At 50.0% G+C, this 14,686-nt stretch overlaps 1 protein-coding gene across 7 annotated transcripts in view; it reads right to left on the minus strand.

Annotated features, from left to right (window-relative positions):
* Window positions 1-5,896: 5,896 nt before the first annotated feature.
* The window catches only part of LOC128568357 (core histone macro-H2A.1), a 66,383-nt gene continuing 57,593 nt past the window's right edge, over window positions 5,897-14,686 (minus strand). For 6 of the 7 annotated variants that reach the window (XM_053565917.1, XM_053565915.1, XM_053565916.1 and 3 more), the window contains exon 9: window positions 5,897-6,651. In XM_053565917.1, the coding sequence (XP_053421892.1) occupies window positions 6,486-6,651 (166 nt within the window). In that variant the 3' untranslated portion in view covers window positions 5,897-6,485. Of the gene's footprint in view, window positions 6,652-11,427; window positions 11,574-14,686 lie in introns of all 7 variants that reach the window. The other variant, XR_008375147.1, reaches the window with a different exon arrangement.

Here is a 14,686-nt window from a genome sequence, read left to right on the forward strand (position 1 = left end):
TCAAGGAAGGTGTGTATGAACCACAGTCATTGTCTGATGAGGAAGATGGCCATCGTGGGCACAGTGCTGTGGCTGGTGGGTGTGCAGGTACAAGGTGCACTGCCAGAGAGCACCCTGCCCAGACAGTATAGTCAGGAAAGGCTTCCCCTCCTGGAGGACTATCAAAGAGCAGAGACTTGCGAAGTTGAGCAGGATTACAAATAAGTGTGGACAGTGGTATGTTCTGGTGAGGAGCTGGCATACGCAAAGTCCTGAAAGCAAACTTTGGGTGGTCGTGCAGTGTACGTCCTGGTGTGGAGAGTGCAGAGCAGAGGGATGCCGGAGAGGGGGCCATTCCTTTTCCATTCCTGGGCCTGCTGAGGTGTGGGGAGGCAGCTTCTGCACTTCGGTACCTCAGCTTCCTTAGCTGTGAAATGGAGACGCTGACACCACTACAGGGTGTGAGGAGGAGCAAACCGCAGTGTGTGTGTCTCTTGTGTGGGGTGAGCATGATGTGGTGATGGTTTGGGGTGCTGCCCTTTGAGAAGCCTGGGTGAGCATGTGAGGAGGCACAGCAGAATTCAATTGGGGGTCCCTGCAAGGAGGTGTCACTCGGGTGTAACCTTAACGGAATCATCCACATCCTCCCAATTGTTAGGGTTTGCCCATGGTTATATCCAGTCCGTGACTGTGGATAAATACATAATAAGCACTTTGAACTCAGAGAAAGTTCCTTATGGTTAGCCCAGTGCTATTGAGCTGGCGTTTCCCTTTAGGGGATGTGGTCATGGGGCCAAGCGTATCTTCTCCCAGGGAGGCCTTCTCAGAGTGGGAACCCATAACCAGGACTTCCACGGGACCAAGGAGGAGCTGCTGGGTTTCAATTATACACTCAGCCCTGGCTCTGCACCGTTTGACTGACAGCTCATTACCCCACTGCCATTTTGGGGCAGTGGAATTTAATCTCCCAGATGGGAAGCAAATCAATTTGCCCATCCGCTGCAGCTGAGCCTACTTGAACTCAACTCTAATTTATTCTGTTAAGCTTAGGAAGCCTTGTTGTTTCCAGGTACAGAAATATCAGGTTTCCCAGCCAGTCTGGTCAGGGAGCCGACGTGCCAAGAGGGTCGTGCCTGGGGCCTGACCTGAGTGAGCAGTGGTGGTGAGCAGGGGATGTGCCATGGGCCTGTATTGGAGGAAGCTGGGGCTCTCACCCAGCACTAGGTTTATGGACGCGAAGGTTGTGCTTGGGAATGTGGGATGGTATGACACCGGGTGTGCCCCTGTCCTGTCAGGATAAGAGTGGTCTGCCCCAGGACTCAGAACAGGAAGAGACTCCTACCAGCAAGGCGAATTGAACCTCTGCTTACATGCGTTCTAGGGCTGAGTTATTCTGCAGGGTGATCATCACTCTGATTCGGAGGGTGGTGTTCTGGGACTTTGAGGTTTTGGCCATCCCTAAAGTGCAGTTATAAACCTGAAGCCAAAGTGATCGTTTAACCTGTGACACTGGGACTGTTTTGCTCCTCTGTCCAGCAGGGCAGTCAGGGAGCTTCTTTGCTGGCGAACGTACGTGCCTGCTGGGTGTGGGTCACTGCGGTACGTGGCTGCTGAGTTCACCAACAGAGTAGGGGAGTCCCAGGTGTCCTGTTCTAAATTATCCAAGGGAGCTTTTAGCAGATCTGCAGACAGTTCTAGTCATTTCATAGGCAAAACAGGCCTCAGAGGGCTCTGGAGGAGAAATTTCAGCTATACTTTGTGGGAGACAGTGTTCTGGGTGCTTTCTGCTCAAGTTCAAAGGATGTTTGTCCCCTCAATTCTGCACTCTGCCAACACAGAATGCTCTGGAGTCATGTGTACGTGTGTGGGTGGATGGGTGGGTGGAGTGGCGGAGGTTCCTGCGGGGATGGGGGGGTGAGGAGCAAAGTGCTTCTTCTGGAGTTCTTCTCTAAGACGCTCTCATTCCCTCAGTTTGACAAAGCAGCGAGCTGGGCTGGTTTCCAGAGGTCAGGGAAAGGCCAGTCTATTTACACTCCTTTGCGGAGGAGCTCAGAGGGCGGGGCTGGGGGCTGGGGATTAATGAGCACTGTTATTGCCTCGCCTGTCAGGAGGCTCAAGTGATGTTGTTTTGATATCAGGGCCCCCAGAAGCAAACACACCAGGCTAGGTGATAGACACGAGAAAAACTGAAGAAAGGTGGCCTCACCCCTTGCCACTGAGCATTTCCTTTTCTTCTCAGCCAGGAATGGGCCCCACGACCCTCTTCCTACCCCAGCATTTTCAGGTGGACCTCTCAAAGGTGGCACTGAGACCAGCTCTCAGGATGACATTGGCCAGGGGCACTCAGCAGCAAAAATGATACATCACAGTTGCTAATGAATAAATTGGTCAAGCCGCTCCCCAGGACAAGTTGGGGTGACTGACAGGGTGGTCTGCATGACAAATGATGGGCCAGCCAGGGCATCCACTTCCTGGGGGAGCCTGGCCAAGGGACAGCTGTGGAACCAGGGATAGGGAGGGGGAGGATCTCAGGTAAGAAAGGGAAGTTACTGCCCATGTCTTCCTTTTTTCTCTGCCTAGTGTAAGCCAGCTTCTCGGTTAGGGCTAGGTAGAACTAGGACCAAATACGCGTGACCCTGAATGGGAGGGAGGGATTCTGCCACACAAACAAATCCATGGATGGACAACTCCAAAAGCTGGGGGTGGGGTCTGGAGAGCAGAGGCCAGGGCTGAAGTGGCTGTAGGCATGGGGGGTGTAGACCTGAGGTTCTCAACAGAGGGGCCAAGGGAACAACTTACGTTCCACCTTGCCACCCATCACCTTTCCCTCTTAGCCTAGGAGATGGAGACCTTTCCTGCCAAGTCTTAGGTTACTGTTCCAAGAAGCCCCCCTGAGCCCCGTGAGTCAGTGAGCCCAGCTGCCTGCTCTGAGCTGCTGGCTGTTCAGCTCGTACCTCTCCAGGTCTCCCACTTGCTGGACAGCAGCATTGCCTCACGTGCCTGTGTAGGAGGCCCCTAACCCGAGACCCCATGCATAGAAAGCACTCAGTAAGTCCGTGTCAGCCACCAGCTTACTTTAAATACATGTGGCTGTTCATCTGTCATCCAGCGGATTGGTCCATGACCCCAGGGCCAGTGAGTAGGCAAGAAGCCCTAACTGAAGAACAAAATACTGGGTCGGATACCAAAGCAGAATCCAGCTCCAGGGGGGTGAGAAGAACTTTGGATGTAGAGTTGGACAGAGCTGCTTCCAAATCCCAGCTCCTTCCCCAAGGTCATTTCTGTGTGACCTTGGGGAACACATGTCACTTGTGCCATCATTTCCTCATCTGTAACTAGGGATATACTATCCACCTCATAGGTGAGAAATGAATGATGTACGCAGAGTACAAGTGCTCCTGCACACACACGGTAGTTATTCCTGTCAGTTTGGTCCAGTTAGAGGGACAGCACTGTAGGATCTCAGGTGTCACTTTTAAAGGGGCCGTGGAGGAGCACTGAGAAAACAGTCTCCATTATTCAGGGCAGATTCCAGCTGAGGAGGGCAAGAGCTATTCTTCAGAAACGGGGGAGTGGGCGTTGTCTGCTCAGTGCCACTGTCGGGTCACAGGGTTGCTGGCCCTGAGGCAGGGGTGCAGGTGGGGGCACTCGGGCACAGTGACAGCAGGGTGAGGTGGCTCGCTCCCTGGCACTCACTCTGCACCTGTCTGACACAGCCACGATGGGGTAGGGCTAGGTGGGGGAACAGCACCTATCTCTCTAGAATAGCAGTTCTCAACCTGTGGTTCCGACCCACAGGAACTGTATTAAAGGGCAGCAGCGGTTAAGAAGGTTGAGAACCACTGCTCTGGAACTTGCAGGATTTTTTTTCCCTCACAAAATAATCTTTATTTTGGCGAGTTTCACTAACCGCATACTTGTCTTTTGAGTAGAGGCATGTGTTCATTTCAAGAGGTTCCTTATAGTTGCACCAATTTGTTTAAAGTAAGGAACTTCCACACATCCCAAACATGAGGCTGACATCCGAGAACAATTTTGGATCCCAATTTTAAAAATGTACTGGGTGGTTTCAGAGCTGATGGGAATCCCAGGCGGTTGGTTAGATCTTTCCCTCAGTTTTGTTGAAAAGAATTTCTTCAATATGTCCACATCGCAGTGGCATGATACACTTTGGATTATTCAAAGTTTAGAAACATTTAGGTGATTATGGTGAATAATTCATGCAAACCCTGACAAACGCAATTTATTCTTTTGTGCAGTTGCGAGAAGGGCAGAAATCCGCCCTTTCTCTAGTTACTTCCCAATCCTTCTGGCGACATCTAGCGGAGGATCTTTGAAATAAAGCATTTGCTTCTGTGAGGTTCCTCCAAGGTTAAGGAAATTCAATTCTCCAAGAAGCTATTTCACCCTCAGTTCCATCTAAATGTTTATGTGTGTTTCATTCTCCAAGTTAGAAACACCACTAAGGCAAATGGACCCTCTTTTGTTGCTGATCTGAGCATGCCAGCAGGGCCTTTGTATTGTGGTCAGCAGCTCTGTGCTCGCTTATTAGCTGTGTGATCACCCCTCAGCCTCAGTGTTCTTGGCTATAAAAGCTATTCAATAGGACCTGCCCTACAGGGCTACTAGAAGGACCAAATGAAATGGTGCCCATAAAGGACCAGCAGCTAACAGCCACTGTCTTCCCATTACCCTCCCTGTATGCTGCAGGTTCTCCCTGGAGAAACAAAGCTCCTGGGCAGATGCTGCAGAGTGTGGCTTGCCCAAGTAAACAGTGTGCTGGTAGCTATGAAGTGGTATCACTTTAAGATGCATCTTCTCTAATGCTAAGCTTTTTCTTTCCCTTCCTCTCCCCCCTCTCCTAGCCTCTCCCTACTCCCACTTTTCAAATTCTAATCAAGAAATGGGAAGACATAATCTGGACCCAGCAAAGGTCTTAGAAAAAGAAATTAAAAAGACAGCCTTAAATCTTTAACTTAAGGCTTTATATTAAGCATTTGCTTATATTCAAAAGAAATTTGGAAAAATCATCTTTCAGATTTGAGTTACAAGTAGATGCCTTCTCATTGAAAAGCTTGGCTGTGTGATGGTTTAGGGCCCTCTGCTTTGTCTTCATAAGCCATGGCTTGGAAAGGAAAAAGGATCTTTATGGTCACCCATGATGCACAGTGTACTGCATATGTCTTCCTGGTTAAAGTCTGCCTTAGAAGACTTTTTAAAGAGATGGAAGGTGTCTTCTGTGTACTTCAGGCAAATTTAGATTAAGGTGTAAGTGCCCTTTGAAGCAAGATGTACTGAAACAAAGCTCCTGGGCAGATGAGCTGTTTTGTGTTTTTAGCTACCCTGGCTTGGCTGGAGCTTCCTCTATAATATACATCCCTGAACACCCTGGGCAGTAACAGGGCACGTAAGAGCTGGCAGCACATCTCAGGGTCTGATGGTGGCAGCTTGCCCTTGCGAAGCTCTTGGCACCCTTCTGTCAGGGGTTCTGTCCTGAAGGGATGGTAGACCTAACACAGCTCTAATAAACTCGTTTGCAGCTTTACCCAGCAGGTGCCCCAGAGTATACAGGTCCAGCCATGAGCCAGACTGCCAGGAAAGAGCTAGGCTCAGAATCTGAAGCTTTGGGCTCTGGACCAGCCTGCCACTTGCCACCTGCATGGCTTTGGGTACATTCTCGTCCTCATCTATGAAATGGGGATAACACCCCAGCCCAAAGGTCCCAAGATTGAAGGACAGACTTTATGAGAATTCTCTTTACAAACCACTGGGGTAAAGCAGATGGCCCCACCCACCCACCCAGGCTGCAGTGGCTGCTGGGGGTGGGCTGCCTTGTCTTCCATATCCTGTCACTAGAGAAGCCAACTCAGGACCCACAACTAACAGAGATAATAACTTGAAACACGCCAGTCTCAACAACAGTTTAACATTTTACTAAATCAATTCACACAAATTCCAAATTGCAAATATAATGAAGAACAACAGCTTCAGCTTTACCTTTTAAATCTTTCATTTTCAAATCCATCAAGACAAAAAGTAAACAAAAATTAGGTCTGTTGCAAATTCATGATTTTTCTTCTGAGAAAACAAAAAGAACATTAGAGTAAAAAGAACGCCACTGGGTGTACAATAAAGCACCACGACACATGGGTACAAACGGGGCTTCCTGGTTCTGTGACAAGTAAAAGACTGTTCTCTCCACTGCTGTGCGTCAATCAGGATTTCATTAAAATAAAACTATAAAATCTCCTAGGTTACACTAAGTCAGACATGGTCTGGAACACAGTGCTTAACAACAGTAATGCCAACTATCAGTGCTAACGTAAAAACATTTTAGAAGGTCAAAAACAATTAAACTGGAAACCAAAACCTTATTTTCTCTAGATGAGCAAAATTGAAAATGAAAGGGTTGCTGCCTCCCAGCAGGAGTGAAGGGGATTTTTTTTTTTTTTCTGTTCCAATTGGAGGCGGGGGACACGCGTGGGCTGGCTCTGTAGTTCTTCAGCCTAGTTGGCATCCAGCTTGGCCATTTCCTGCACATAGATGCCTATACTCTCACTGTCAAAAAGGACAAAGTACACCGTTTTGATTGAAGAGGACATTGTGGACACAAAGTAGCTGGAGATGGCCTTCAGGATCAGCTGAGCTGCTGTCTGCTTCGGAAAACCATTCCTGCAAGAGAGAAGATAAGCACTCAGTACCAGGGCGCCCACAGTGGCCGCCTCTCTCACTGAGTGCCTCATGTTGGGTCACAGTGTCCACTGAGCCCTGTGGCTGCTTGTATACCAGTGAGAGAAAGCCCAACGTCAAGAGATGGGGGGACAGACAACTGGGTGGCCCCCAGGCTGTGCCTTTAGAAAAGAAGGTGTCTGGGGAGTTTTCTGAAAGGCAACCAGCAAGCAGATAGGACAAGTGTGTGTAAAGCCCCCAAGTACAGCATGAACACCTGCATTTCTTTCTTTCTTTTTTTTTTTTTTATAGTTGGGGATTCATTGAGGGTACAAGAAACCAGGTTACACTGATTGCATTTGTTAGGTGTAGTCCCTCTTACAATTGTGCCTTGCCCCCAAAAGGTGTATCACACACTGAGACATTCTCTGCTCTTCCTTTCCCCTCTACATTTCTTTTTTCCAATCATCACTGCAACTAGCATGGAGCTTAAGCTACAACCCAGACTGTCATGCTCCAGTGGGTGTTAACCCGAGGATGGCTGCAAGTTCTCTGGGAAGGCACTGACCTCTGTCCTCACATGTAGAAGGGTCAGGCCCTTCACACTAGCCTTTAGATTTCATGGGTACATTCCCTGCCTGGGATCTACCCCTGCAACATGTACCAGCTTATGCCACCCCAGAGGCCAGGGCGTTGACGGCCATGGGTGCTAGGGAAGAACTTTGGGCATATTTGCCTAGTGGCTGGCTCCTCAACTCAGTGATATCAAGTCTCCAAGCCAAATGTGTTGAATTCTTACACATTTCTGTTTAAAGTAAATGTCATGTGGCTGTTTCTGGAAGCAGGGACTCACAACTAAACAGGAGTCTGAAATCATGGTCAGAGACTGTACTTGCTGCTGTGCCTGGTGGAGGCTGCTCAGGCCACACTACATGTGGCAGCTTGCTGGGCTGGGAGCCGGTGGTCCTATATTTGAATTCTTTACCTCATTACAGCTAAAGATACTGAGGGGTGAGAGTTTGGGGCCAGCTCTCATGGGGGTTTCTTTGTTCACTGGCATGTGTAGTTGTCAATCTCCTTCAGGTGGGCAGCTGCCCAGTTGGGAGGTTTTCAGAAGTGTAGGGTGGGAATTTTTTACAACACTCGAAGCCTCACTGCTGTATCTATGAGTGTTGTACCACCTGGCGGGTCCACTGGAGAGCCACTGTTGTCGGTGCTCTGAGCATCGTATCCATAGGAGAAAATCACTCTTGTGACTTGCTTTTGATCAAACGTGGCTTCACCTAGCTTGATGATGTTGATCAAGTGACTTCTGGGTGTCTTAGGAATGGAGCTCATTCTTAGAGGATAAGTGTGTCACCCTAGGGTGTGTGCCCAGCCTATGGAGAGTGAGGTGCAACCCAGGGTCCGGGTTCCTTCACATATAGGCCCATAATACAGCTGCAGGGCAGCCAGCCCCCAGAGCACGCAGAGAACACTTCAGAGCCCCAGGGGCATTCTGGCCAGGAAGGTGTTGTCAGAAATGCCTAGCTTCCCCCAGGAGACCCTGGGGGCTCTAGACCAATAGGTGAACCAGGAGGGAGGGTGGTAGGGACAAGGAGAAAGAAGGCTCTGCTGGAAATGGGCAGGTTGCTCCCGGGCCCCAATGCCATTTGCAGAGCTAAGAGCTCAGCCCGTAGCTGTGTCAAAGATCATAGAGAATAGGTTATCTGGAAGACGCATGCTAGGAATTGCTCGAGGTAGTAAACTTGACCTTCATTTTTGGCAGGCATCTTCCCAGTGCCTCAGGCTGCTTTAAGCTATGGACTGGGCTCCCAGGCCCTGCTGCAGCCTAAATGGGGGCCAAAGGAACTCCCAGGGCTACTGGGGCAAGCAGAGCGTAGTCTGTGGATGTGACTTGGACCAACGTGGGCAGAGAAGGGCTGTGAGGAGTAGCTCTGTCTTCATGCAAAGCCCAAGACCATGCCCCACCAGCTCCAAAGCTCCCTCCAAAGGAGGGTGCCTGTTTCAGCCTCACACCCGAACAGGTGAGCTGGGCTGCAGTGAGGGCAGTCAGTCATATGGCCTGATGGCCACAGCCCGTGTTATGCTCATTGCCCTGGGGGCAGGATGTCTGTAGCTGCTCTACTCTGATGCTACAGCTGGTCCGGACAGGCCATGGCATCGCTGACACTTAGGGATGTCCAGCTGAACTGAGTGAGATGTGGTCTAATGCAGACATATAGTGCATTGCCATGGACCATGCCCTGCTGACTGGGAAGCTCCACAGGGTCTCCCTGTAGCACCAAAAGTTTGCCAATCACTCCTGCCTCTGACCAGATACATCACCCCTATGGCTTTCCATGCCTCTGCCTTAGACCTTGAAAAAGGGTGACTTTCAGTGAGGGAGCCATGTCCTATTACTCTAGCAGTTCTCAAACTTTGTAGTCTGCATCAGAATCCTGGAAAGCTTGTCAAAATACGGACTGCTGGGCTCCACCCAGAGCTGCTGATACAGCAGGACTAGAGACCACACTTTGAGAACCTCTCCTATACATGAAGCCAGCATGGACTTCATAATCTGAGCTGGTGGCATGGGCCTAAAGGTGAGGGAGAAGGTAGGGATCAAAGGTTTTAGACCTATAGGAACCCCACATCATACCCTCCCATTAATAGAGAGCGGGCTGTTCTGCCAGAATGCACGTTGCTGGTGGGTGAACATGACTCTGGATTTGTTCCCAGAAAAACCCTTTGTTGACAAACCCACCTCTCTGTCCTAGGGAGCTACAGCCTAGAAGGAGGAGATTCCATCGTGAGGCTCTGGCTGCTCTGGACCATGCAGGCTTCCAGGAAGGAATGGTGAAGGTAACGGCTTAAGGTTTTCAAGTGGAGTCTCAAAATGTTATCTAGTTGCCAAAGTTAGAATGTTTGTCACAAAATAGAGAATGCAAGCAGATACCCTTGTAAGAGGGCTCCACACACAGTCCTGCACTACAGATAGGAGCAGCTGTTGCAGCACGTCCAGTCCCAGGCTCTCTGAGGTAGAGAAGCAGAGCGGGTAACAGCTCAGGATTTCCGGGAGCCACAAAGGATTTGAAGCTTGGCTTTGTCTCTGTGCTTAGCTTCTCCACCCAGTGAAATGGGGCAATGACAGTGTTGGACAAGATAATACTCGTTAAGCACCAGGCCATGGCACAGAGTTCTCAACCGAGAGTAGTAGCTGTCCATAAAGCGGGTAGCTTGAAGGCTTGTATCGTGGAAAACTGCCTCCCTCGGCCCAGTCCCCCTGCCACTTTGACTGGGTGCCTGCAGTTGTCACTGCAGTTATACTGCGCTAACAATGTTGGCCTCAAGCCCCCGAGAGCTGCTGCTGTCCACTCTGTAATGCCCAGTCCTCATGGACGGCTGCTGGCCATGGTTGACGGCATGCGTAGCAGAGCCACACACAACTCCTGACACAGTGCCGGTGGCTTTCAGGAGCACCGCTTGCCTGCTGGCATCTCACTCTCTGGCTTCCCAGCTGGCTGGGCTCACTTGCTGGTTGCAGAACCATGGCCCCTAGGACAGCCACTTCTGCCTGGCCCAGTCTATGTGCCTTCCACACCCATCGGAGGCCTACTGCCTCTGTGATAGTCACTCTGCCCTGCAGCTGCACTGCCTTTCTGACAGAAGCAGAGCCATAGAGCAAGAGGGGTTGAGGGCGTCTGCCCTGGAGTCAGATTTGGGTTTGAATCCCCCCTGCCTTTGGGCTTTACCTCCTTTCAGAGTATGCATGTGTCTCCATTGCTGCCCACCCCTCTGGGTTTGTTTATGGCATGTGCCTGACATACCTCTGGGGCCACGTGTTTCCCACCCCATAGGACTAGGATTTTGGCCACTCTTGGGTTTTCTCTTGAAGTCACTCCAGCTGTGTCTGGAATAGCCTTTCCCATGAGTCCTGGGCCTTGGTTTCTCGAGGCTAGTGCAGGGGGACTGCACAGCATCTCTGTCTGGGTAATCCTGTGTGACTATGGCTGGGGGCACACGTATTGAATGTTCATCCCACCATCCCATCTGGTTGTGCGGAGGTTCTTCACAACCCTGCAAAGGGTGAAGTTCTTCCAGCTCTGCTGAGCCCTCTCATCCACCTTGCTCTCAGGATGGGACAGGCAGGCAAGGCAAGGAATCCAGGCTCTGAGGGCCCATTAGAGGCCCTTGAGATTCACAAAGGGATGGGATTGAGAGAGTCCAGGCTGTGAGCTTACCACTGCCACCTGGGGAGAAGTAGGGGTAGACTCAGTTCACAAGTCTAAGGGTCTTGGCTGTTACAAGACAGGTGGGGCTATGTGTCTGGGAAGCTTAAGTGATGCAGGGAAAATACCAGTGTGTGAACATCTTCTGCCAGGATTAGGCCCCCTACCTTGCCCTGTGTTGTTCCTGGGCCTTTGCTATTTCTCCGTATTCTATATGGCTTTTGAGAAATTGCCTGTCTGAAGTTGCTGCAGCCAGAGGCCACTTGATCCAAAAGACCAGGCCCTCAGGATCTTGACCTGAGAGCAATGGTGTGCTGACTATGCACAACGGGCTGCTTCCTCTCCTGAAGCAGAGGGGCCAGGGTAGGTGGCCCCTATGTTTCTCCTCGAGTGGGGAGGCTATGCCTCTGGAGGTCAGAGACTTTCAAGGTTCCCTGGAATATTTATGCATAGAGAGGGAACAGGGATCTGTCTGAACAGTGGAAGTAAGGTTCCATGTGTCTGATCAAGTTCTGGCTCTACCAAGTACAGTAGAACCTCCCCCATAGTAGACCAAACTTTCACATACCAGATGGACATGCACCACATGTACTCAATGGCAGTTCCTTATGTTGACCAGTTTGCCAAAGTCCCTTGAGTGCTCAACTTACAGAGGTTCTACTGTACAAGCTGTGTGGCAGATGAGTTACTAACGGTGATCTCCTCTTAGGGCTGCTGTGAGATAATGCAGAGAAAGGGTTTAGCACAATGCCTAAAGCCCAACAATGGTAGCTTGAAAAAAATAAACTCACTTTCCTTCTAAGCTCATAAATCTAAGGAAAGTTTAATCAAAGCCCCAAACTAACTATTCCCCGTGTACTGCCCTCTGCAGAGGGGTCACTCCCTAATGTCAAACAGAGCTCAGAGAGTGGGGGGTGTCTATAAATACTGTGACCAGACTGGCCCAGGACGCCTGGGAAGAGGGTTGCAGGGGCAGGGTTACACAGTGAGGTCTCTAGCCGGGCTGACGAGCACCACCTTACAGGCAGGCTGGTGGTCATTCTCCATCCAGCCTGCACCACCGGGCTACAGCTGAGAGAAAGTGATCCCATGGCACTTTAGCAACGTTTGCATTTTTATTATTTTAATTCCAACATGACTTTCATGCCGGAGACACTGGATGCCACAAACAAGCTGTTTTATTTCCCCTCCTAAAACCCACTGTGATTTACTGGCCGGCTCTGGTGTAATCCCATTTTTTACTCATGAAAGAGAGGGCAGCTGTTTACACAGCTCTGTGGGGTGAGGTCTGCCTGACAGATGTGCCTGGGTCGCCATGCACATGTGCTGCCTTCGGCATTTCACCCCCTTAAAAGCTTTCAATTGATTATTTTTTTAAACTTTTTCCTCCATGAAAAATGTAAATAAGTTTGTAATAACAGATGCTGTTTTAGAGGAATTACTTTTATGCTTCAATTAAAAATTTCCCAATAGTCATATGAAAGGGTGTGAAATTATTACCTCCAATAAAGTCTCCTATTGCTTCCCTCTTCGGAAGCACCTTTCATCACAGTAGATCAAAGTGCATCCGAAGTACTAATTAAGTGAGCCTCGGAGCCATCTGTGAGGAAAACGGCAATCCTTACAGCCTTGCTTGCTGATAAGGCGGGACAGAGAGGCTGCTTCATTTACCAAAGGTCACACAGCAGAGTGCCAAAGAATAGACCTTTTATAGGCAGGCAGGAGAAACTGGTACTATGGCTACTTAAACTCTGTCCAAAACCATTTGTGGAGAAAAAAAAAAAAATTCTTGAATCCACTTTAGGATTGGCCCTGGCATCTAAACATCTCCATAGCTCCAGGAAAAACTGAGCCTGCTGGGTGCTTGTTGAGCACCGGGTGAAGGCTGCTTGTCTTTGCAGGTCCTCTTAGAGCCAACTGATGTTCTATGTATGTTAGCTTACAACGTTCATTTAAATGGTATTAACTTTTAGAAGGGCATTCCACATATGCTCTTTGCAAGAGACTAGAATGAAGTCTACTAACTGAAAATGTCGATGACACTCTAAAACACCATGTACGTGATCAGAAGTCCGTACGTGGAAACATGGTAATTTTAGTAGGCCAAAGAAAATAGCCAGCTTGAACAGGACTGAGGGACCCCACTCACAGCACCCCTGGTCTAAGAGGCCCATGACTATCCAGACTGCCCTATGCCTACTGAGTAGGGAGGTCTTGCTGGGGAAATGCCCATTTCTTGATGGAGGTGGACAGTGACAGAGGTTACACAGGACAAAGTTCAGCCATAATCAGAGGTCTTTTCTCACAGTCAGGTCTTCTGTGGGTCCTGCCAGTCACACATGATTGCTTTGGGGTATGGTGGCAGTGCCTGTCTTTAAGTCCCTCTGCTAGGAACAATGTCAAGAGACATGCTAGGAAGCCACCATCACTTGAGGTGTGGGACCTTGGCAATGGTCAGAGGGCCCCTGGCAATTCAGGGGGCAGAATTACGAGGCCTAAGCTGACAATGAAAAAACCCATTCTATATCCTCATGAATTTGGAAGGGAAGTACTTTGGAGAGAACAGCTTGCTATAAATAAAAGGCATGGTTCTGGGCGGCACCTGTGGCTCAGTTGGTAAGGCGCTGGCCCCATATACCGAGGGTGGTGGGTTCAAACCCGGCCCCGGCCAAACTGCAACCAAAAAATAGCCAGGCGTTGTGGCGGGCACCTGTAGTCCCAGCTACTCGGGAGGCTGAGGCAAGAGAATCGCTTAAGCCCAGGAGTTGGAGGTTGCTGTGAGCTGTGTGAGGCCACGGCACTCTACCGAGGGCCATAAAGTGAGACTCTGTCTCTACAAAAAAAAAAAAAGGCATGGTTCTGACTGTTGTGGGGTCATGGGCCACGTGTGATGTTGTGCAGTCCTGCCTTCCTCGTGATGGACAGAGATCCCGGCAAGCTCACAAGTTGGGATGGGAAGCCCTAGGAGTGTCCACACCAAGCCACCTGCCCACAGAGAATCTCATGGTATAGCCCTTCTTGGGCCCCAGATGCTAACAGCTGCAGCCTCTGAAGGCCAGTTTGCCTTTGCTTCAGAATCTTCTAGAAGTCTCTGACTCTGTCCCTAGGGAGGAACCTGGTGATGAGCTGGGTGGGCAATGGAGCAGTGCCCAGAGTATTCTGCCTTCTAAAGGTTCCCTTAATTTCCAGAGCTTGCTGAGATACTCAAATGGTTAATGGCCAAGCCAAACTTGACTGCAGGCCTAATCCCCAAGACAGAGTACAGTGCTGCTCCAACGGGCAGGAAACTGCTGGGTTCTTACAGGAATTTGGAGGAGCCTGAGGCTGAGTCCTACCTGCACCATCAGCTGTTAGAGGACTCTACTCCTCCGGTGGCAGTCCTCTGGTGGATGTCAGTCTTAGGGGCAATTGTGCTGCTCCTGAAGACCTTGGTGCCTCTACCTGGAGGTATTTCAGGGATGGGAAGTAGGACAGGGCCCAACCCTGTCTCATTATCACACCAGTGGGGTCACCTAGGGCAGCGTGCAGGTTTTGGGGAGATGAAGGATGAGGTGAGGGGTGGATGGCTTTGCCGAAAGAATCCTGTGGTCTGGGGATAAAACTGTAACACAGGTACAGGCTTATTCTGGGGTGGCCATGTTCTTCATCGGTATCTTAGCATCCTCCCCATCTTCTCTACCCATCTAAGTCTTAATGTCCTTCAAAATGCATTGAGGCACCATCTGTGGCCCCAGGACATCACTTTCTGGGATGACATCTACTGTCACAACTGAGGTTTTGTTGCGGCCTTGAGCCTCACTGTCTCTTGCAGCGCCCCTCATCATTGT

The sequence above is a fragment of the Nycticebus coucang genome, chromosome 17 (assembly GCF_027406575.1).
Source record: "Nycticebus coucang isolate mNycCou1 chromosome 17, mNycCou1.pri, whole genome shotgun sequence".
Lineage (NCBI taxonomy): Eukaryota > Metazoa > Chordata > Mammalia > Primates > Lorisidae > Nycticebus > Nycticebus coucang.